General features: G+C 44.0%; 1 protein-coding gene across 1 annotated transcript in view; it reads left to right on the top strand.

Annotated features, from left to right (window-relative positions):
* Positions 1–22,557, top strand: part of CCDC60 (coiled-coil domain containing 60) — a 198,370-nt gene extending 175,813 nt beyond the window's left edge. Inside the window, exons 10-16 of the mRNA XM_053589374.1 lie at positions 9,659–9,743; positions 12,623–12,697; positions 14,402–14,464; positions 15,121–15,243; positions 17,297–17,428; positions 20,502–20,691; positions 22,456–22,557. Coding sequence (XP_053445349.1) covers positions 9,659–9,743; positions 12,623–12,697; positions 14,402–14,464; positions 15,121–15,243; positions 17,297–17,428; positions 20,502–20,691; positions 22,456–22,557 — 770 coding nt within the window. The remainder of the gene's footprint in view (positions 1–9,658; positions 9,744–12,622; positions 12,698–14,401; positions 14,465–15,120; positions 15,244–17,296; positions 17,429–20,501; positions 20,692–22,455) is intronic.
* Positions 22,558–24,205: the final 1,648 nt, after the last annotated feature.

The following is a 24,205-nucleotide window of genomic DNA, read 5'->3' on the forward strand; positions in this document are numbered from 1 at the left end:
TGGAAGAAGCCCAAGTGCCCATCAACCCACAAATGGATTAATAAATTGTGGTATATGTACACCATGGAATATTATGCAGCCTTAAAGAAAGATGGAGACCTTACCTCTTTTGTGTTTACATGGATGGAGCTGGAACATATTCTTCTTAGCAAAGTATCTCAAGAATGGAAGAAAAAGTATCCAAGTATCTCAGCCCTACTCTGAAACTAATTTATAGCTTTCATATGAAAGCTAATTATAGCCCAAGAATATAGGGAAAGGGGAAAGGGAGGGGAGGGGAGGAGGGAGGACAGGTGGAGGGAGGGTAATGGATGGAACCATACCTACGGTGAAACTTACTAAATGTAGAATATAAATGTCTTAACACAATAACTAAGAAAATGCCATGAAGGCCATGTTAACCAGTTTGATGCAAATATTTCAAATTGTATATAAAACCAGCACATTGTACCCCATGATTGCATTAATGTACACAGCTATGATTTAATAAAAAAAAAAAAAAAAGTCATAGGAAAAAAAAAAAAGCCTTGCTCTTAAATAAGAAGACCTGAGAAATGCCCCAGCTTCAAGACACTGCCTGTGCCCCAGAATTTGCATAAGCTTCTCCTAGTGGCAGCTTGAGAACTGACAGCAGAAGGGAACAGAGAAGCAAGAAGACTGCAGTGAGGGAAAGAGTGAATGGAGTCATCTTTCTAGGCATCTAGGACACCATAGACCTTTTCCCAATGGCCACCTTCCTCCCACATCTGGGAGGAAGACCATGTGCCTGCTCCAATCCGTGCTGTCTCCCAAAACTTCCACAAGCCTACCCACTTCTTGCCTACCGCTTTTGTCTTACAGACAGAAAACTGGAGGCTCCTAAGGAGATTTCACTACATACATTTATTTAGCATAGGCAAGACATTGTAAAAAATAATTAGGGGTGACTTTTCAAGATTAAGAGATTTGGCAAAAAAGTTCTGATTCTTTTCTAAAAATTCAACTCTTTGAAACAGTGGGCATGCAACCCTGCATGGCAGTAATCAACTAGAGCTTGGCCCCCTTAGCTGTGGCATGCACTTTCCAGTTTTCCACAGTCCTCACCACTCCCTACTACCCCCACTTATTGCTCCCAGTTGGCCAAGAATGACTTGAGTTATACTCCAGTTATAGTTGTATTTTTCTCTATTTTTTTCCTAAAGTAATGATAATGATAATGATGATAAAACTATAGTTAATACTTAAGAGGACTTTCATGTGGCATCTCCTTTACATGTATATTCATTCATTTAGTCCTCACAAAAACTTTTTTATTCCTGTTTGCTGATGCACAGAGAAGTTAAATTATTTGCCCAAAGTCACACAGCTAGTAAGTGATGGAGACAGAATTTGAAACCCAGGCAATCTAGCCTTCAAGTCACACCTAATCACTGTGATTTACCGAAGTTTCTAGAAAGAATAAGAAATAAAAGGCAGACAAAAAAATCAGATTAATCTTTCCTACACTCATTTCTTGTCACTCATTTCTTTCGTTAGAGCTAGTAGAATTTGTTTTATGAACTTGGGGCCTCCTCTGTTAGGTGCCTATATGTATTCTTGATTTGATTCCTTTATCATTATATGACGACAACTTTGTCATTTTTTTTTAACCATTGTTGATTCAAAGGTTATTTTATATGATATGAGAATAGCTACTTCTACTCACTTTTGGTTTCCATTTACATGGAATTTTTTCTACCCCTTTACCTTAAGTCTATGAGAATTTTTTCAAGTTAAATGGGTTTTTGGGAGACAACTTATATTTGGTTTGTGTTTTTTTAATCCATTTAGCCTATATATATCGTTTAAGTGGGGCATGAAGACCATTTACATTCAATGTTAGTATTGATATGTGAGATACTATTCTGGTCATCACATTGATTGTTACCTAGTTGCTTTGTTTTCTTTGTGTTTTGTAAGAGCTGTGAGTTTTAACTTTTGAGTGATTTTACATTGGTAAATATTGACTTTTCTGCTCCATGTATAGGGCACTTTTAAGCGTTTTCTATAGAATAGATCTAGTGGTGACAAATTCACTTAGTGTTTGCTTCTCTGGGAAAGCGTTTATTTTCCCTTCATTTATAAAACTTAGTTTTGCAGGATACTAAATTCTTGGCTGAAAGTTGTTCTGTTAAAGAAGTCTAAAAATGAGACCAAACCCCTTCTGGCTTGTAAGGTTTCTGCCATTCGTCTAGTGGATTTGTTTTTTTGTTTTTTTTGTATGCTACTTGACACCTTCATCTCACAACTTACAGGATTTTCTCTTCCACTTTTGCTTTGGAAGACTAGTGACTGTGTGCCTTGGTAATGTGCTATTTGCCTTGAATCTCCGAGGTGTTCACTGACCTTATTGTACCTGGATGTCTAATTCTCTAGCAATACCAGAAAATTTCCCTCCAATACTCCCTCAGATACGTTTTCCATGCTATTTGTTTTTTCTCCCCTCCCTCTGGTGGATCTATGACCCATATTTGTTTGTTTTACATAATCCTATATTTCTTGGAGAGATTGTTCATTCTTCTTGATTATTTTTTCTTGATTTTTGACTGGGCTAATTTAAAACTCTTGTCTTCAAACTCTGAAATTCTTTCTTCTGCCTGGTCTAGTCTGTTTTTAAAAATTTCCATTGTGGAAAAAAAAAAAACTTTCCATTGTATTTTGACATACCCCAAATGACTATATTACTTCCAGAAGTTCTGTTCTACTTTTTCTTCTATTATCTACTTCTTTAGTAAATTTTTCATCCATGTCCTGAATTATTTTTTGGTTTCTTTGTGTTGGCTTTCAACTTTCTCATCAATCCCATTGATCTTACTTGTGTTTAATATTCTGAATTCTACAGCTGACATTTCAGCAAGTTCCTTTTGATTGGAATTCATTGCTGGAGAGCCAGTGTGGTCCTTTGGGGGTATCACAACAGCCTGTTTTTTCATGTTGTCTGAGTTCTCATTTCGGTTCCTTTTCATGTGGAACGTCTTATCTTAGCTCAAAACGGATAGCTTTGTGATACACCTGTTCTACTCTGCTGGAACTCTGTTGCTCAGTGAAGAAGGTCCTTGGATGATGTCCTACTCCAGAAGGTTTTCCGGGAAGGAGTGTGAGCCTTTAACACTGCTACTATCCTGCATCTTTCTGTTCCCCTGTGATGGTAGCAGCAGTGGCAGTGGTGTGAGCATTTGCCCCAACCAGGTCCATCAGTGGCAATGCTACTCAGGCATCAACATCAGGAGCCAGGGGATATAGATATGTGACCCCTCCCCGGGTCCCACAGCAGCTGTGGCTGGGCAGAGTGACCCAGGCAGTGGCAGTAGGTGCCAGGTCCATGGGAACCAGTTCTGCCTGGGTCCCTTGGCATCAATGGGAGTACACAGTACCTGCCATTGGGTGCATGAGAGCACCCAGCCTCCCTGCTCCCTCCCCAACCTGGCAAGGGCAGTGCAAGGCAGCATCAACGGACCTGAGCCCCAAGTAGTTGCAGTGTTTGGGGGCTGAAACCTCAAGATGGCACCATTGCAACACCCAGGTTTCAGGAGCCATTGGTACTTTCCTGTGCCTTCTCTCCAGAGCAATGCTGCTACACAGTCTCCAGTCAGCTCCCTGTATCAGACTAGGGGCCTGCTGTGATGGAGAGGCCTCTCCTGAAGCTCCAAGTGCAATATTCAAGGGAGAAGTGTAGAGCCCCACGGTGCTCTTCTCTATCTCTTCCCCACATGCAGGCAGCTTCCTCAGGCACCTCCAATCCTGCCAAATGGCTCACCACATTTCCCTCTCCTTCACTTTGAGTGCCTCCCATCACCTCTCTGTTGATTTCTAATCCTCTCTTTAAAACAATCAATCTGAAGGTGAATATATACTCACTTTCAATCTTTTCCATGAAAGCAACACATGCATGCTGTTTCTAGTCTGCATCATGGACTCTCTCCCAGCTTAACATCTTTAAATGATTCCCCTTTGCCTTTAAGACATTGCATCTGATCTTGTCCCATACTGCTTATAATAGGCTTAGCTCTTGCTGCTTCACACCTTAAGCGGGGTACTCTAACCTCACAAATACTTTCCTCTTCTTAAACAATACACATTCTTGCATGACATCTGTTACCTGAAATACCCTTGACCTTGAAGTCTTGTAGACTCTTACTCAATCTTCAAGACTCAGTTCAAATGTTCCCTCCTCTGCGAAGCCTTCCCTGACTCCCCAGGTTCCCCTCTTCTCAAGCACTTTGTATTTTCCTTTATTGAGTTCTTAATTTTAATTTACAATGGCTTCTCACTGTATCCAGTAGGAACTTCTTTTGGTTGAGTATAGAGACCTAAGAAATAGTGACGTTATAAAGATAAAAGTGTATTTTTTGTGCAGAATAAAGAAGACAATTTGGGGCTGATGAGGTAGCTCCAAAGGATCATCAGGGATTCTACTTCCTTCTCTTTCTTCTCTGCTGTCTTCTACATCACTTCATGACCCAAAATGGCAGATGGAACTCCAGCCATCACGCCCACATTCTAGGCTGGAAGAAAAAGGAAGTAGACAAAGTACAAAAGTGCCCACTTCCAGCTAAGTTTAAGAATCCCTCTTAGAAGTGACGTCCTACACTTCTACTGAAATCTCATTACCCAGAATTTAGTCACAAGGTCACGCCTAGCTGCAAAGGATGTTAGGAAAATGAGCTAATAAATGCATCCCCTCAATACACAGAAAGAATCATAGTTTTATTACTAAGGAAGAAAGGGGAAAGGAATGTGAGCTCCCTGCAAGTGGGGAATAATAATGTCTCATGCACCTTCAGCCTGGCACACAATAAGTACACAAAATGGCTGAGAAATGCATTTCCACTGGAAATCTACCTCTGGGAATGAAAGTTCTCTACTTCAGCCTCTCCATCCTTTTCCTCTAGTCACACCTTAGTCTTTATCCCATTTGTCACAGCCTTGACAAAAGTAGATTAATTTCCCAGCCTCTCATTGCCTTCTAAAACCTCCCCAAATTGATTCTGAATTCATGAATCCTATTCTTAAAGACACATCAAGAGGTCTAATTTCCAGGACTGGCTGCATAAAGAAGTCATTGTGGATGCCAACACTGATGACAGCAGGTTGTGACCTCTCCATGGAATGATCCCCGCCCCAAATCAATGACAGTAGTATTCCCAAGAAACCAAAGCATAGGCTATTCCCTCTGCTGATCTCAAAGCTTAAATATCAATTCAAAATATGTGTCCTAGGCCATCTAATGTTCCCCCTCAAACCAGCTCCATACCAAAAAAAAAAAAATATATATATATATATATATATACTGCCTATATTTTCCCCCAAAAAGTGGAAGAAATGGGCTTAATCATTTGAGAGTGAGATTCTTCAGAAGAAGGAAGACAGAATTTTTTCCCCTGAGGATGTTATTTGGCATTTAAGACCATAGGACACCACTGTCTCTGAGCCATGGGTGATGACATCCCCACAGCCTGGGGACTAAGAACTGAACAGGTTGCTCTGCATATGGACATCCGTCACAGGACTGTCTTCCTCAGGGAAACTCCATTTTCCAAACAAGTCATTTGGTTTTGGTAACCTTGAGGAGTCCCAAGGCTTTGTTCTATTTCACGCATATCCAAGCTCAGTTACATGATGGATGGACCTTCATATTCGTGGGCACCATTCCTGCCCCGAGGCATTTGGCAAGCAGGAAAAGAAATATATGTGGTGCATTAAGTGAGAATGGAGCTTTGTATATGATTCTCATTATTCTCTAACAGGGCTTCCCAATATACCAGGTCACTGGGGTCATTTGCTGGTGTCCACCCAACCCTGGGTGGGTTTGCTTTTGGGTGGGAGAAATCAGAGGTTGCTTCTTGGTTCCCAGGAGAAGGGAAGGAAGGAAAAGAACCAATCACAGCTCCCTCACTAATGAGTTTCATACCCAAAGGATTCAGAGATGTGTGGCTGTGTGGGCAGGTGGACATGACAAGACAAAAATGAAGGTCGTGTCCAGGTCAAATGGAATCATGTCTGTAAATTACTAGGAAGATAAACCACCTGAGAATAAGGAAGTGGAGTGGAAACTGCTTTAATGTTGACATTTATTACAGCCTAGCTGGCTCTAAAGTCATTAAGCAAAGGCCCTCTTTCCCTACAACCCGGTGATTGCATTCATAAACAAGACTGGACACAAATGGCCTTGGGAGGCACTGGGCTTCTGCCTTCCCTTCCACGTGTGGCTTTTGAGGTGAGCTCAAACTGACTACAGGCACCTACCAAGGAGTGAAGTGTCTTCACTGGCATTGCTGACCTTCATTTGTACCCATATCTATTTCATAGTCTCCAGAATTCTTTCCTTTTCGTTCAGCCACTAATGACTGAGACCCCATTTGCTAAGCATGTGTCCAGCTGCTATCAATAAAAAGACAAATAAAATGTGGCTCCTGACTTCAAGGGACTCAAGGGAGCACAAGGGACTTAGACCCCATGTGCTAAGCATGTATCCAGCTGCTATCAATAGAAAGACAAATAAAATGTGGCTCCTGACTTCAAGGGACTCAAAGCCTAGAGGGGAAGGCCCACAGGGAACAGGCAGTTACCATACCATGAAATCAGTGCTGTGATAGAAGTCAGGAGGACAGTGTGCTGTAGGCGACCACAGGTAGGCACCTTGCCAGGTGTGGTACATGGAGTAGGGAAGAGAATGTGCTTCCAGAATTTCAGAGGAGGGAGGAAAATATGACAGATCAAGAGTACATGAAACCAACCTCAGCCACTCTACTGTCTGTTCTGAGACAGTGCAAACACCACCAATATTTTCATCAAAATAGAAAATAAAAATAAAAAGTCATTTGTGCATTTGGGGATGCAAACAGGCTGTGGTGCTAGGAATACATTTTTAAAACTCTCCCTTCTGCTCAAGTTCCAGTAATTAATTGCCCATTGTAGTTTTCTTGTTGGCTCCTGGAACTATTTGAAAGCCATCATAAAAGTTTTACTTTTGTTATTTCTTGGGATGTCTCTGATCCTCCAATGGCTCTCTATTTCCTCCTCTTCTCACTCTGAGTCTCTTCTGAGAAGAAATTCCAGAAGAGTCACAGTCACCAACTAACAACCTCACACTGTGATGTCTCAGCACCGTGGACAGCTCCAAGCTCCAGGGAAAGGATGTCATGAGATTGAATGCTTGGGCACTCCCAAGTGTGAGTGCAAAGGAGTGAAGGGAATATGGGGCAGGGCTTTGTAAATCTTTATCCATACAAAACAGGAGCATTCACTTCCTCTCTTCTACTTTTGTTGAAGCACATAGCTTACACCTTTTATGTTTCATTTTCCAACTTCTGAGAATGTCGGTATATTAGTTTCCCAGGGCCTCTTTTACAGTGGTTCAAACAACAGAAATTAATTTTCTCACATTTCTGGATGTTAGACATCCAAAATCTATGTGTCAGTAGGGTCATGCTCCTTGTGAAATCCACAGGGGAGAATCTTTCCTTGCCTTTTCTGGGGGTTGCTGGAAATCCTTGGCATTTCTTGGCCTGCGGATGCATCGCTCCAATCTCTGCCTCTGTCATCTTAAAGCCATGTTCTCCCGTTTGTCTCTCTTCTCTTATTACAAGGTCACTGGACATTTTGTATTGACGGCCTACCCACTCCAGTGTGAATTCAGTCACGTGCCCCAACAGTGAAACCACATATACCACAATGAAGCTGAAAAATCCCTATCACTCAGTGATGTCAGAGCCATCATAACATTGTACAATGCATTACTCCCCTGTCTGTGGTGATGTTGGCGTAAACAAACCTGCACTATAAACAGTACAGCACATACCATTGTATGCAGTACAGAGTACTGTGCTTGATAGCAATAATAAACAGCTATTGTACTGGTTTGTGTATTTACAGTATAATATGTTTTATCATTATTTTAAAGTATGTTTCTTCTACTTATATAAAAAAGTAATTAACTGTAAAACAGCCTCAGGAAGGTCCTTCAGGAAATATTCCAAAAGAAGGCATTGTTAGCATAGAAGGTGGCAGCTCTGTGCGTGTCATTACTCCTGAAGACCTTCCAGCAGGACAAGATGTGGAGGTAAAAGACAGCAAAATTGATGAGCCTAACTTGGTGAAGGCCTAGGCTCCGGTGTGTGTTTGTGACTTTGTTTTTAACAAAAATGCTTCAAAAGTAAAAACAAAAAAATGTTTATAAAAATCTTATAAAATAAGGATATAAAGAAAGAAATATGTTTGGACAGTTGTATTACATAGTTTTGTTTTAAGCTAAGCATTATTACAAAAGAATTAAAAAGTTTATAGAGAAAAAGGTTATGATAAACTAAGTTCAATTTCATTAAGGAAAGAAATTTTTTCTTATAAATTTAGTGTAGCCTAACTGTATGTACCACGTTAATAAAGTCTACAGTAGTGTAATGGCCTAGGCCTTCCCTCACCCTTCACTCACTGACTCACCCAGAGCAACTTCCAGTCCTGCAAGCCCCACCCTTGGTAAGTGCTTAGACAGGTACACCATTTTTATCTCTTATATCATATGTTCACTGTACCTTTTCTATGTTCCAATATGTTTAGGTACACAAATACTCACCATGATGTTTCTAGTGCCTATAGTACTCAGTGCAATAACATGCTGGTTTATAGCCTAAGAATATCAGGCTGTACGGTATAGCCTAGATATATAGATGGCTATACCATCTAGGTTTGTGTAAATACCTCTCTGATGTTCAAACAACAACAGAATCACCTATCGATGCATCTCACAGAACATATCCCCATTGTTAGGCGATGCATGGCTGTGATAACATCTGCGGCAACCCTATTTCCAAATCAGGTCATAGCCTGAGGTTCTGAGAATTATAAGTTCAACATATCTTTTTTTCTGGGGGAGGGGGAAAAGACATGATTCAATCCACAACAGGTATGAAGAAATGTTTCTATTCTATATAAAAATCAATAGTACTACATATGTATTAAGTATGAAAATCAGAGTTAGCTAATGCAAAGAGGGGTGGTGGGAGCCACCGGGAGCTGGAGAGCACTCATCTGTCTGTCTGCAGGCGCCACCAGCAGGCAGCAGCAATGAGGGCGCTGCAGTCCGTCTCAGACTCCTTTCTAGGGAAGCTGGAGGTCTAGATTTTTATGAAAAACCTTCCAGTTTTAAGAGGTTGCCATCCACCTTGAATCAGATGAAACACATTTGTAAGCTGATTCAGCCTGTGGATTGCCCGTTTAGAAATTCCAGCCTGTGGAGATCAGAGAGGGTTTCCTGACCAAGATGATTTCTTCCAGGAAGTGGCAACAGTTCTCTGTGCTGCAGTAGAGCTTAAGGTGGGGGAAAGGAATCGAGATGAAACAGGAGATAAAAATGGGCAGCCAGATCCTGGAAGGTGTCCTAGGCCATGTGGAAGACCATAGATGTCATCAAAAGAAAAATGGAGAGTCACTGAGAGGGTTTGAAGGAGAGAAGTAGTATGGTCAGATTCACATCACACTAAATGCCAGGAGATGCCCCTCCTGGACCCAGGTGGAATGCCTCTCGAGATCCCCCCACACTCAGAAGCAGAGGTGATCCCAGTTTGGAGGCTGGGCCCTGCCCTGCACAATCCTATCTCAAGGGTGTCCTCTGGTCAGTGGTGACCTCTCATATTCCCATCAGATCTGCAGAAGCTCCTGGAAATGGTTCGAGAAGATGCCCGGAGGACCATCATGCTGGAAAATGGGATGCAAAAGAAGGCACCCAGGTATGTTTTCTTTACTCCTGGGGCAAATAATAGCAATATTATTAACAATAGCAGTTGCCAATTATTGAGCATTTTCTTTGTGACAAACACTGAGCTATGTACTTTGTTTATGTGTATCACTTGCCTGAGTTCTTTCAATAACCCCACCACATAGATACTGATATCTTTATTCTACAAATAACAAAATGGGGTGCGGTGCGGTGGCTCATGCCTATAATCTTAGCACTCTGGGAAGCTGAGGCAGGTGGATTGCCTGAGCTCACGAGTTCAAGACCAGCCTGAGCGAAAAAAAAAAAAAAAAATAGAAAGACTGAGGCAAGAGGATCACTTGAGCCCAAGTTGGCGGTTGCTGTGAGCTATGATGCCACAGCACCCAGGGAGACAGCTTGAGACTCTGTCTCCCCACCCCACCCCCCAAAAAAAATGAGCGTCAGAGATGCTAGGGCACCTATTCAAGGTCACTCAGCTAGTGAATGGTAAGGCCACGACTCAAACCCAGATATTCCTAATTCCAAAAACCATTCTGCCCACTGCCTCTCAGGAATCCTATGGTCATTCTTTCATTATTTTGCATTATTTTGGTGAATAGTTATGAATATGGATGGGCTGGGTACTAATTATTTTTGTGAGAAGTGTCATGAAAGGAAACTCATTACTATGAGAAGAAATAATAACTGTATTTGACTTAGTCTAGGATGGGGATGAGGATCAGAAAAGTTTCCTCAAAAGAAAATACTTTAAGCTGTGATTTAGATAAAGTATGAAAATGAGCCATCCTGACAAAGTCTTGGGAGAGAAGGACAAGAAAGGGGGAAACAGGGGTTGGGGGAGAGGAAAGTGTTATAGACGGTACATGTGCAAACATGGTCAAAGGGACCATGGACCTGAAATGCAGCCAAAATGGAATGAAGCCTAAGGATTCTGGCTTTTATCCTAAGGGCAACAGGAATCCTTTGTAGTTTCATGCCGGACATCAATGGTATCAGCTCTTAAGGAGGTAGTGTCAGAGTTGAACCTGGACATCCTCCTTCTGATGGAACGCCTTATCCACCAGACTTCTGACCCCCAAAAGCCCCACAGAGCGGGCAGCCTAGAGTCAGTGTTCCCTTCCCAAGTGTAGGTCCCTCTGAGCAAGCAAATTACTTCCTGGAACTAAATGAGGCATTAGAAAAAGTTCATCATCGCCTTTAGCCTACCGGGATGCTGACTATGACTTATTAGTTATTGTTCTTGCCATAATTACAGTTCACTGCACACTTCCACATGCAGCACACCTCACCCCTGCTTGTGGGTGACGAATTTGTCTGCTGCTACCTCAGCTCTCCGAGGGGCGGCTCCAGAAGGTGGCACACGGAGGCGCACTTGGTGGCAATGTTGGCCCATACGGCCCCCAGTGTGGTGCCTGATCTGTAAGCATGAGAGACAGAGAGTGACAACACATGAGCTCAGTGAGGCTCCTTCCTTTGTAAGAACTCACAGCATGAGCACTCGCTTTGTCAGCCTGACATGAGTCCAAAACCCAGTGCCCTTGGACAAGTCACTTAGCCTTTCTCTAAGCCTATTTTCTTATCTATAAAATGAGATTGTCTAGCACCAAAACATTGAAATTTGGAATCAAATAGGCTAAGGCCAATCTCTAGTCCCCTGATTAATCGCTGTATGATGTTGGGCAAGTTGCTTCACCTCTCTGAGCCTGATTATAATTCTGGAAAATAAGCCTCATTATCAACCTGTCCCAAAGGGTTGTGTGAGAATTAAATGTTATCCTCATAAAGTACAACTAATGTTATAGAAATAGCACCCACTTCGGTGAGTCACTTCAAGCATTTAGCTAGATAATGCATTTACTTAACATTTAGCATGTGCTGGCATATGATGAGCAGTCAATAAATGGCCTGGGGATAGTGGGAGGAGGGTCATTCCTGTTATTTCACACATAGGCCCCATGGAATCTCCACAGCATCTTGCTGAGACAGGTCCATTCACTGTTACCATCACTCCTCTCTCACAGATAGCAAAGAACAGCAAAGAGTGACTTCCACGAGGTCAAAAACAAAACTACACTAGACCCAGGTTCTCATAAGACCCATCACATGGTCTCTGCATTCACTTGAATGATAAAATAACCATAGTTACAGAGCAAAAACCTGTTGAAATTTCCCTTTTCTCATTAATTCCTCTGAGAGAAAGGTCCCCCTAATCTCTGGCTAAGGCAACAGACATGGACACTTCCATGCGCAGCTGCAAACAGTTAGGAAGAGGTGCAGATTCTCTTTTGCTCCCTCACTGTAGAATCTGGATTCCTTTCCCACTTGAGATCCCAAATCTGCTTCCAACAAGGCTGACATTAAATTCTGGGGATTTTAGGAACCCCCTCCAAGCCTGCCCATCCAGCCCTCCAGCCTCAAGGCCAGACTACCACCTCATTATCTAAAAAGATGGACTTTCCTTAAAATCCTCAAAAGGAACTCTAAAGATAAGAAGCAGCTTAGGGTACTTGTAAAAAACAACAAATTTTGAGATTTTTTTTATCCCAGACCTGCTAAATCAGAATCTCTTGAGGCAGCTGTATCTTTTCACAAGCACTTCAAGTAGGCATTTATTTCACAGTAGCCTGAGAAATTCAGGGGGGTGATGAGTGGGCAGAGTGGTTTTAAATACAGTTTCTGGGGTCCCCATCCAAACTCAATGAATTCAAATCTCAGGAAATGTGGCCCAGGAATCTATATTCTTAGCAACCTCACCAGATGATTTCTATGCCTGGTAGAGTCTAAAGATCCCTGCTCTAGAAAGAGAATTTTCCATCCTCCCACAGAATTTACCACTACAGGAGCATCCTGTATTCAGTGCCTTGTTTAAAAACTCATCTTGTTTTGCAGCATCTTGTCAGTGCTCAAACAAACCAAGAGTGATTCTGCCTTTTATAAGGACATGCAGACCACCTACAAATCAAGGTAGGAAGGCAGCAGGTGACTCGGGAATCAGCCCACAGTTACAGGGGCCGCTCAGGGATGCTCCTCAGCAGACTGTGGAATGTGGAGTGGGGAAGGGGGATGTTTTCCTTCCTATGCCTCACTGGGGACAGGCCCCTTCACTTCAGGGCTGGGAGAGAGTATCTAGGCATTTCTGCTCAATAGTTATGTGCATAAAGTTATAATCTTCTAGTAGTGAAGAGGTAAGGTAAGGACTATCCTTTTGGGTAATTTATAATGGGAGAGGTGTCTTCCTCCAATTTATTTATTCATTTAGAGAATATTCTTAGATAGGCCCTCTGTGGCAGGAAGTGTGCTGTGTTTGGGGGATTCAGCAGCAAACAAAACAAACACAATCTGCCCTCCTGGATCTCCATGTGGGGGCCAAAGCTGTAACACTTTGTGTGCCGCAAACCCTTTTGGCAATCTGAGTAAGTCTATGGACTCCTTTTAGAAAAATGTTTTTAAATGCATACAATAAATTACAAAAGATTACTCAGAAATTTCTAGTAATACAAATTGCTATATTACAATCAAATTTTGGAATACAGTAATCTATGAGCTCCTTTGGCAAAGCATTATACAGCAAGACTTAACAGCAGGTCTAATAAGTACTGTAATTTTGGATTAGTGTTGAATATAAATGATTTTTCAAAATATCTCCCACAACAGTAATGTGATATGCAAATACCTGTGATTTCCATTTTGGTTAAAGATGCAAACTTTTTCCCACCTGCATGCACAGACCCCTTGAATTCTACTCACGCTTAAGACTCACTAGTCTAATGACAGAGGCAAGCATTTCTCAAATAAGCCCACAGTTGACCATAAAACCATGACTGACAAGTACTGCAAATGAAAAGTAGGGAAAAAGTGGGTGAACTTTTAGCACCAGGGTTCTCACCACACCACGTTTGAGATTTAAGCTGACACCTGAAGAACAAAAAAGAACTGGCTCACTTAAGAGGTGGACAGGGCAGGAACAGCATTCCATGAAGAGGGGACAGCAGGTGCAAAGGGCCCAAGACGGGAGGAAGCTTACAAGGTCTGTGCAAAGACCAGTGTGGCTGAAACTCAAGGAGAGCAAAGGGAGGGAAGAGCTACTGAGGGGGGCTCTGCACCTAGCTCTGTCTGCTTCCAAATAGAGTGGGTGTTCAGCTCCTGGGCCCTGCTTACAGAAGGAACTCCTTGGATGAATAAGCCATCTTGGGTCAAGGACATGGTAGGAGACTCAGCCCTCCCTTCACCAAATCTGCACATGGCCCTGTGTTCAGTGTGGGTAAGAGAGTGGAAGGGTCCAAATGAACTCATCCTCCAGGTGGAGAGACCAGGTTCATACAAATGAAACTGAGATTCAGAAAATATGTAATCCTAGCAATATGCAGAGGCAGGTCAAAGTTGAACTGGACGGTCTGGGCATGCAGAACTTGCCATAGACCATAAAACAGGATCCGATTTGAGCAGGCAGAAAATCAACAAGGAGGACCCTCCAGGCGAGGGGGATGGATGGCAGAAACAAAGACCAAGAGGTGGGAAAACACACGCTGAGTTCAACGACTGGTGCCTTGATTAGAACCACCTCCCTGGCCTGAATCCTGGAGGCTAGCAGGTGTTATGGGGCCCTGGAGGCACCTTTTTCTAGAAAAGTGTCTCTGAGCAACTTGAAACCATCCCTTTGTGTTTCAGTGATAAATCCAGCAGCACCAGTGGAGACAGCCACATCCAGACAGTCCAGAAGAAGACAAAAAAGTAAGTGCAGGGAAGAGGGTTGGGCAATGAAAGGAGCAGGGCAAGAGGGACCATGGTGCCCTCACCCTCTGATCCCCTGGGGTGTGGAAATGACCCAACCATGCATATCAGACTCCTTGAGGCCTGGCCATGCTGAAGGACAAGGGATCCTTACAGTTATGTGCTTACAGCCCAAGATCCTTACAGTGATGTGCTTACAGCAGCAATGCAGACAACAGTAAGAAATTCCTCCCCGTGCCAGGCACTGTGAGGAGCATTCTGCATGCATTACATTGCTCGTTCCTCAAAACCAGTCCCATTTTACAGAGAAGCAAGCAGAAAGCTTCCCCAGTGAAATGTCTTGCCTAAGGCCACATAGCTAAGAGGTGATAGAGCAGGATTGTGAGGCTGAATCTCCCAGATCCAAGTTCCGTCTCCCTGCCCTTAACATTTGCTGTGCTCGGGTGACCAGCTGTCTCCCTGTGAGACATACCTTCCCTCTGTATCCAGGGGAATACTGAGGGAGGATCCAGTTAAGAATAGACAACCCCGGTGGGTGCAAGGAATCCTCACTGCAGAGCACCTGCAGGGGCTCCAGAGGCCACAGTGGGACCCGGGAGGTTACCGAGATGTCCCTTGGGCTTTACCCCACCCCAAGCCCTTCTCTGTGTCTATAGCCGCAATAATCGTGAGCTCATCCTCTGCAAGAGTGGGGTGTGTGATGCCATGAGGGCCAAGTTTTACAGCGTGGCCCAGGAGGCTGGTTTCTGCCTGCAGGACAAGATAGAAATCCTCATGAAGTAAGGACACACATATATCCATCCACTCCAAATACATCTGTCTGGCACCTACTGTGTAGGTGCCAGGTGCTGGGACTATAGCAAGGACAAGAAGGACTTGTTCCCTGCCCTCTTGGAGCATACAGTCTCCTGGAAACCAAATAAGTGTATCTATAAACACATAGGCACAAATTATAATCATTGCCATACAGGAAGAGAACAGGGTGGTGTGAGAGACAGTGGGGCCGGGGGTGGGGGGAAGAGAGAGAAAGAGAGAGAAAGAGAGAGAGAAACCATGGAGACCTAATTGAAGTTGTATGATCTGGGAGGTGACTTTTGGATAAGTCCTGAAGGATAAGGAGCTGGCATTGTGGTGAAAAGGTGGGATGACATTCCAGGCAGCAGGAAATGTGCATGCGAAGTCCCAAGGCAGGAAAGAACAGGGAGAATTTGAAGAGGAAGGACAAGAGATAGGTGAGGGCTGCACTGTGCACAGCCACGAATGCCACAAGCAGAACTTGGAACTTGATTTTAAGAGTGCCAGAAAGCTACCAGAAGCTTTCCTTTTCTCATATAGCATCCCGGTAACTTGCCCCCTTTCTGGCCTGTTCCTTGACTACAGTGAGCTCATCCATTCAACTAAGTGTGCGTAATGATTCTTTGTACCTTCATCCCTACAGAAATAATGGGCTGGCTGTTCCGAGCCGGGGGTTTGGAGAAGACTAACCCCTGCCCCTTCCTTCTGGGAGCTCCCAGGCTAGTGGGGGACACAGAAAGTAAATAAGCAGTTACCACACAGGATGATGAGATCCAGCACTTGAGAAAGCAGAGGCTAAGGGAACACAAAAGGGATGTTCCACTGGGCCCAGGACAGCCCTCAGAAAGGTCTTCCTGGAGAGGAGACATTCTTAGTTTAATAAATGCAGATGGCATTTCTAGGGCTCTTACTGTGTACCAGTTGAGAATGTAAGAGCTTTGTATTTATATGTCATTTACTCTTCATAACAATCCTATGGGGTTAGGTGTTATTACCCTGTTTCCCCGAAAATGAGACAGTGTCTTATTTTAAGGTGTGCTCCCAAAGATGCGCTAGGTCTTATTTTCAGGGGACGTCTTATCTTTCCTGTAAGTAGGTCTTATTTTCGGGAAAACAGGGTATTAGACCTATTTTACAGGTGATAAAAGTGAGCTCAGAGATGTCTCTGTCAAAAATCCCCAAGAGCTAAGTAGTAAAGGCAGAATTCAAACCTAAAGAATCATACCCAAAAAGTATGCGGGAAGAGCCACAACAAGGTTCCAGAGGACGCAAGGGGCACAGTGAGCCAGTGAACTGCCAGAAGTCTCAGGTGTGGCTAGGATTTAAAGTGCCCACAAAGTAACAAAAGAGCCAGACAGAGGCCAGATCATAAAAGGCCTTTACTATCTGAGCTGTGGATGTTGGACTGTATCTCAGAGACTTTGATCACAAGCCAAATCATAAAATTCTAAGAGAGAAGGGATGGGAAGGATGGAACGAAGCTGGAAAATGTTGTACAAACTAAACAATCAGGGCCTCAGGAACAGAGGAGTTTGTTCTGAGCAAAGGGGAAAGCCATTGCAAGTTGTATGCAGGGGAGTGATGTGGTGACGCTAATAATCTAAAGTCTCTTTGGAGAGATAGGACATATGCACAAGTGGTAAGGAGAAGAGAGGAACCAACATTAGTTAAACACCCACTGTGTGTCCCCGATGAGGCTGGACACTTCACACATCTTACATAATTTAATCCTCACCTCTGAAAAATAGGAGCCATTGTTATCCCCTATTTTACAGATGAGAAAGCTGGGTAAATACAATCAGAAGTAGGAAGAGAATGAAGGCTAATAAAAAAATAACAAGATTTGGCAAGGAAATAGTGCTTCGGACCTTGGGGAGAGCTATCTCCTCTCGTGGTAGAGGCCGAGTCCTAAATGAAAGGGTATCTGGGATGGTAAATGAAGGAACAGGTGTTTAAGTCAGATCTCAAAAGGCAGCTATGACAACTACAGGATAAGAGGATCTGATTCTTCACCCTCGTTCTCATACAACCTTGCAGGCGCCAAGAAGAGAGAGGCATCCAGAAGTTCCACTCCTTTGTCCGCGTCTCAAATTTTCAAAAGGATATGGCAAAGATGCGACAACAAGTAGCTATAGTGAAAGGAGATGCCGACGAAATCGCAGACCACTGGTAACGATCCTGAGAACCGGAAAGGGGGGAGGGGAGCCATTATTACAAGATCACCATTGGTTACATCGTTGTCCTTCAAGGGAGAGAGAGAGACACCACCCCAAAGTCAAGCCCAAACCCCCTAGTTTCTGATAAGCCGACAGATAAGCCGACCTGCTGTGTCTTCCTTATTTTCCTGCTGTTTGATCAGACTTGCAAATAAGGAGGACCACCTTGCCGGCCCCAGGGAGAGGCAGATGAGGCAAATCCAGACATTTCTACAGATTCTGAGGTCTATAGGGTGATCACTACCTTCCTCCCAAATGATTAATCACTCAAGGATATAAAACCAGCCAGGCATATCCTTCAGAATAAGGTGCCTCAGCACAGCGGTGGTGATAAGTAACAAGAAAAACCAACACGAACTGAGTGACTACTGCAAGGCACACACTACCTAAGCAATTTTTATAATTATCTATTTTATTCCTCCTCCCCACCCCCAAAATCCTGAAAGGTATATATTGACCTCCATTTTGCAAACAAGGAAACTGAGACTCAGAGAAACAGATTGACTTGTCCAAGGTCACACTGCCAGTAAGTGATGAATTTAGGATGTAAACCCCTGTCTGTCCTCAGTGGCAATGTTCACCTGCAGTACAGAATTGGAATCTGATGAACTTGATGTCATGAACCCCTGCTGGCAGGGTAAATACATCAAGAGCCAAGGGGATAATATAATGAGAAGACTAGAAATGCACCTGGGATCTCTTCCATAACTTTTTTTTGAGACAGAGTCCCACTTTGTCACCCTCTGTAGAGCACTATGGAGTCACAGCTCACAGCAACCTCAAACTCCGGGGCTCAAGCAATCCCCCTACCTCAGCCTCCTGAGTAGCTAGGACTGCAGGTACCCACCACAATGCCCAGCTAGCTTTTTCTATTTTTAGTAGAAATGGGGTCTCACTCTTGGTCAGGCTGGTCTTGAACTCCTGAGCTCAAGCAATCCACCCACATTGGCCTCCTAGAGTGCTAGGATTACAGGCATGAGCCACCGTGACCTGGCCCCCTTTCATGATTGTAATAATGTGGAACAGGAGCCTAGAAGCGGTCCCTAGGGTCTTGTCTGAGTTGTGAGAACACCCACGGCACCTCACATTCTCACAGCATCACTGTCTCACAGGCAACATCTGGCCTTGAAGATGCTCAAGGCTCTCACAAGGGGCCCTCATGAAAAGGGAGAAGGATCTTCTGCAAACCCTCTCCCCTGTTTGAGAAGGAAGTGGGCAGGAGAGAAGGAGTTATAAGCTAACTGACATAAAAATGTTAAAGTAGGTGTATTCAATTGGATGGAGTTGAAATACATTCTCCTTAGCAAATTATCACAAGAATGGAAATGCAAGTATCCAGTGTACTCAATACTAATAGGAAACCAACAGAAAAATAACTACATACCCACTTGAGAGAAAAACACAAGTATATTCATGTGGGAGGAGGGGGGAGGAAGGAGAGGGAACAGTGGAGGAAGGAGGGGGATTGGTAAGCTGTCACCAAATGGGCACGGTGTAAGGGTACACAGCACACACCCTGGATGAAGGCTCAACTACAACTTCGACTTTACCTTAGAAGCACAAACAATATAACCAAATCATTTGCAGCCTCATCAATCTTAATTTTAAAAGAAAGATGTTACAATGGGGAAATTAATGCTGGTCCTCTCTCAGTAGTACTCAGTCCATAGCTCCAATGGTAGAATTTCTGGCATTATCACAGGGGATGTAACTGCCGCCGCCCCCCACCCCAAGCAGCATTAAAACTGAGTCAAACAAACCACACTCCAGTAAGAGTAACTCTGAGCTGTAGCTCCCCATTCCTCCAGCTATTCATTCAGCCCTTCAAATCATAGTTACTGAGCACCTGCTGTGAGTTGGGCAGGGTTCTAACATGCTGGATACTGAATAACTCAGACAGCCTTCTTATTTTCAAGATCTCATTCTGAACAAGGAGATATGAATACATATATATATATATATATACATCATAAAAGTATGAGTAGCCCAAATGGGCAATGTATGACCAATTTCTTCTTCAGATTTTTCCACAATGGCCCCATAGATATCAGGGGTGGGGAGGGTCTTTAAACTTTTTTTTTTTTTTTTTGAGACTGAGTCTCACTCTGTTGCCCTGGGTAGAGTGCCATGATGTCATAGCTCAGAGCAACCTCAAACTCTTGAGCTCAAGAGATCCTCTAGCCTCAGCCTCCCAAGTAGCTGGGACTACAGGCATCTGGCATGATGTTCGGCTAGTTTTTTCTATGTTTAGTACAGACAGAGTCTCACTCTTGCTCAGGCTGGTCTCCAACTCCTGAGCTCAAGCAATCCACCTGCCTTGGCCTCCCAGAGTGCTAGGCTTATAGGCACGAGCCACCACCCAGCCGTGCTTTTTTATTTTTTCAAGAGATGCCATCTCCTGACTTAAGCCCTAATTGTATCTGAACCATCTCCTTACGGTAACCTACAGTAGGTTACACCCAGGTAGGTCAGAATCTACCTGTTCCATCACCTCAAGGATGGATTCACAACTACCCTTTTTTCTATCATAACACTGAAACACACAAAGCTTTGACCTGAGTTTATTCATTAATTGGGGAGCTGTAAAATACATACACATACACACATGCACACACACACGTCATGTGTGTGAGAGGCTCCTGCATCCTAGAAGTCACCCTATCCCCCAGCCACCACCTGTCAGCCTGATTGGCTCTCAGAAGAGAAGCTTCAGAACCCCAAAGTCCCTTTCTTTCTTTGAGCATTGTCTGCTTGATAGAAAAATTATAAATGCATCCCTTGAAAGCATACCCTTGGGGTTTTTTTAACAAAATGCAAGTCATGCCCATCTTTTCCTACCCTTAAAAGTAAAGACTTGTCTGATATGAGGGCCACAGAGGAAAGACCCTAGATAAGAAATTCTGTTGCTTTGGAGACATCAGATGGGGGGTAGACAGAGAAAGTAAACATGGATGGCCTGGCCCAAGATGCTCAGGCCCACCTCCCAACAGCCACCTAATTGGCACTCTCCTCTTGGAAAATTAAAGGTACTTTGATCTGCTGTCCAAACTGCCAGAGGATCTAAAGAACTTCCGCCCTGCCAAAAAGATCCTGGTGAAACTGCAGAAGTTTGGGGAAAACCTGGACTTGAGGATCCGACCCCATGTCCTCCTGAAGGTGCTACAGGATCTGAGGATCTGGGAACTGTGTTCTCCGGACATTGCTGTGGCTATCGAGGTAAACACCACCTCCTTCCCCCCTCACAATGCCTCAGATGCCTTCATTCAATCACTTTTCAACATTCAGGGACTGTTTAAGTGCTGGGGACACAGTGATCAAAAGACACAAAGACCTCTGCCTTCTGTACCCTGATACTAATCTGAATTTAAAAAGAAAGATGCTCATGATCTAACAGGAGAGGGATTGTCACATTACTTGGTTGTTCAACTCCAAGGAACCATACGGTCTATGTACATGGCACCCCCTGGCAACTCAGAGGCTTTGGGGGGACATAAATAAATGGGCCATCATAATAAGGACACTTCAAGTTTTCCTACTGAAGACCAGCAGCACAGACCTCACCTGGAGGCTTGTTAGAAATACAGAATCTCAGGCCACCAACCCCACTGAACGTACATTTTGATTGGGTCCCAGGGGTTTTGTATGCACAATAAAGTTTGAGGGGGGCTGGTTTAAAAGTAAATTAGGAGGGACATACCTGGCTAGGGCAACTGGAAAAGGTGACTTTGCTGAGAGGACAGCACCATGAAGAAAAAGGGGGACACCAAGTCAGAAAGATGAGATGGAAAATGCAAAGGCCCCAAGGCAGGACATGACTTGGCTTGTTAGAGGAACTCGCTGGTAGTCACAGAGTGTGGAGGAAGCAAGCAAGGTGGTTGGTGCGGGGCTCCCGAGGAATTAGAGAGGTCAGTCTGTGCAGCCCTTGGGAGGTCAAGGTGAAGATTTAGGAGCCACTGCACAGTTTTAAATAGTAGCTCATCACCCCCACCAGAAGATCCTGGTGCTCTATTCCCCTGGGGCATCAAAATCATCCACAGTAAGGACTCCACTAGGAGGTGTAAGGGATGCTAATGGAGATGCTTCGCAGCTCTATCAGATGGCACATGTGCATTTTAATAGTAGAGAAGTGATTCAAGTGGTCCTTTTCTCAAGCCTTGACAGGCTATGGGGCTCTTCACATTTTCCTTCCACAGAATGATCTGGATCTGTGTGTATGGGGACAAGGTCACAAGTGAGATCTGAGGATGGCCCTGTGGACAAATTCAGATGCCTAGACTCCATTCCTCAAACACTATAAGGCTCCTGCAGGAAAGGTTTTGGCAAGGCAAAGCCAAAAGTAACTCTAGGGTAACTGTCCACCTCCCTCTCCAGTTAGTTATGGGATCCCATTTCCACCCACCTGTTCCTGGGGGATATAAAAGAGGCCATCCCTGAGTGGGTAAGAGGAGGGAGGGCTGGAGGCCCCTCTTTCCCTTGAGGGGAGTTCACAAGCCTGGCTGATATAACTTAGTATGCTCCTGTCCCAGGGAGAACATCATAGAACTTCTGATCACCTGGATGCCGGGGTCTCTTAATCTAGAGTCTATGTACAGCTGTGCATTTTGTGTGTCTTTGACCCTTTCTTGCTGCTGTCATCAATTCCCAAAGGGATCTCTGAACCAAAATGTTCACGGACAAGTGACTTTTTGAAAACATTTAAGGAGTAGAAAAGAAAGAAAAATGCAGACAGCTGGGTTTTCCTGCCCTGCCCAAATTTCCTTGCGTCAACAGCAATAAGAAAGAGCTTAAAATTAGCTGGCTGAACCAGGAAACCAGAGAGGAGGCTTCTTCCCAAAAGAACCACCCAACCTGGTGCTCCAGAGATTATGAATGCCTGAATGGTCACAAGTGCCCTGGGGCCACCAGTCTCGGGGGAGGGAGAAAGGGTGGAGTCTAGCCTTCAGATGGAATTCTGAGAGTGCCACTGTGTTTGCCCCACAGTTTGTGCGAGAACACATCATCCATATGCCCCAAGAAGATTATCTCAGCTGGCTGCAGAACAGAATCAACATACCCATCCGGCCCTACAGTGCACTGACATAGACGGACAGGGTCGCCCAGCTGTCCCCACAGAGGAGGGCCAGACCACACTGGGGGCCTGCATCCTACCTGCGCACCTGCTTCCTGTCTGTGCCCACAGATGCATTTTTTGATACAGTAGAGTCTTCTGGTGACATTTTAAAGGGAGATATCCTCGGGTGGCCATCCCCTCAATTCCACACCCCAGCCTCAACTTCCCAGTCTCTGTTCTTCATTGGTCCAGGCTGACTCAACCTACTTACTCTCCAGATTCTTTCACCCTTCTTCATTTTCCTCAAATTCTGGATAATAAAATTGAGCTGAATGTTTGATGTCTGGCCTGGGAAAGAGTTGGAGCCCTGGAATTTGGGTGTGTGTAGTATTTAGGTCCTAATAATGACAGCAGGTACCATTTGTTGAGGTTTTGTTATGCAACAGACCCAGTGCTGGGTGCTTTACCTACATAATATCATAATTTAAATCTCATGATAACTTGGTTGAGTAGGTACTGGTGTTAACCGTGTTCTACAGTAATGGAGCTAGAGTGTACTTCTCAACAATATTGTGTATTGAATGGATAGTTGGTTGAATGGATAGTTGGGTAGATGGATGGATGGATGGACAGATGGAAGGGTGGGCGAGTGGATGGATGGATGGATGGATGGACAGATGGAAGGGTGGGCGAGTGGATGGATGGATGGATGGATGGATGGATGGATGGATGGATGGATGGACAGATGGAAGGGTGGGTAAGTAGATGGATGGATGGATGGATGTGACATTCCTCAACAAGAAAAAAACAATCTCCACCTCCAGAGTCCTTATATACAGTGGAACTTCTGTAAGTTGACCACTCAAGAGTCTGTAACAAGCTGGTCATCATACAGAAGTGATCAAGTTAATACATACATACATGTGGTGCATGCCCAGTCTATGAAAATTAGGTCAACTTAAGGATGTGGTCCATGTAGGGAGGTGGTCAGCTATGGAGGTTCTGTCAGTCTTAGTTGCAGAGGGAAGCTTATCTTCCTATCATCTCATCACTTTTTAGCGTCTTTTCTCAGCTTGGTCTTATGCTCACCTACATTCTCACTAAGTTATGGGGAATGTAGGCACTTTAATTCCCCTTAGTGATGGCCAAGCTGAATCAGCAATTGACAATTGGACTTCATTTTGTTGTCATACCTGGATTATCAGAGCAGCCATGCAGGCTCGGCCTCAACATCTCTCTATGACACTCCCAAAGTGGGAAGGAGGGTTAAATTGGAATTATTATTCAGTCCAAACAACATCTCACTCATCCCTTCCCCTGTTCAACATTTATTCATTCACTGAATAGTTACCAAAAGCCCACTAGGCACCAATCAAGTTCTAGGTGCCGAGGATACAACCATGAAGAAGGCAGATAAAGTCGCAGCTTTCCTGGAGTTTACATGAAGTCAGACAAATGGGCAAAATGTGATGGGGAGGGCAGAGGGACTATGTAACATCACATGTCCCTCATCTTTAACACTGTTCCTTAAACACCTTATTATGCCTTAAACATCCTATGGTTAATATTACGCCTTAAAAAGCTATTTGGGGTGTAAAGGTGAGATATAGTCTATGAGAAGACTGAAAAATTAAGAGACCCTGAACATCTGTGTTAAATAGGAATTTGAGTGACAAGGAG

Source organism: Nycticebus coucang, chromosome 4, assembly GCF_027406575.1.
Source record: "Nycticebus coucang isolate mNycCou1 chromosome 4, mNycCou1.pri, whole genome shotgun sequence".
NCBI classification, from domain to species: Eukaryota; Metazoa; Chordata; class Mammalia; order Primates; family Lorisidae; genus Nycticebus; species Nycticebus coucang.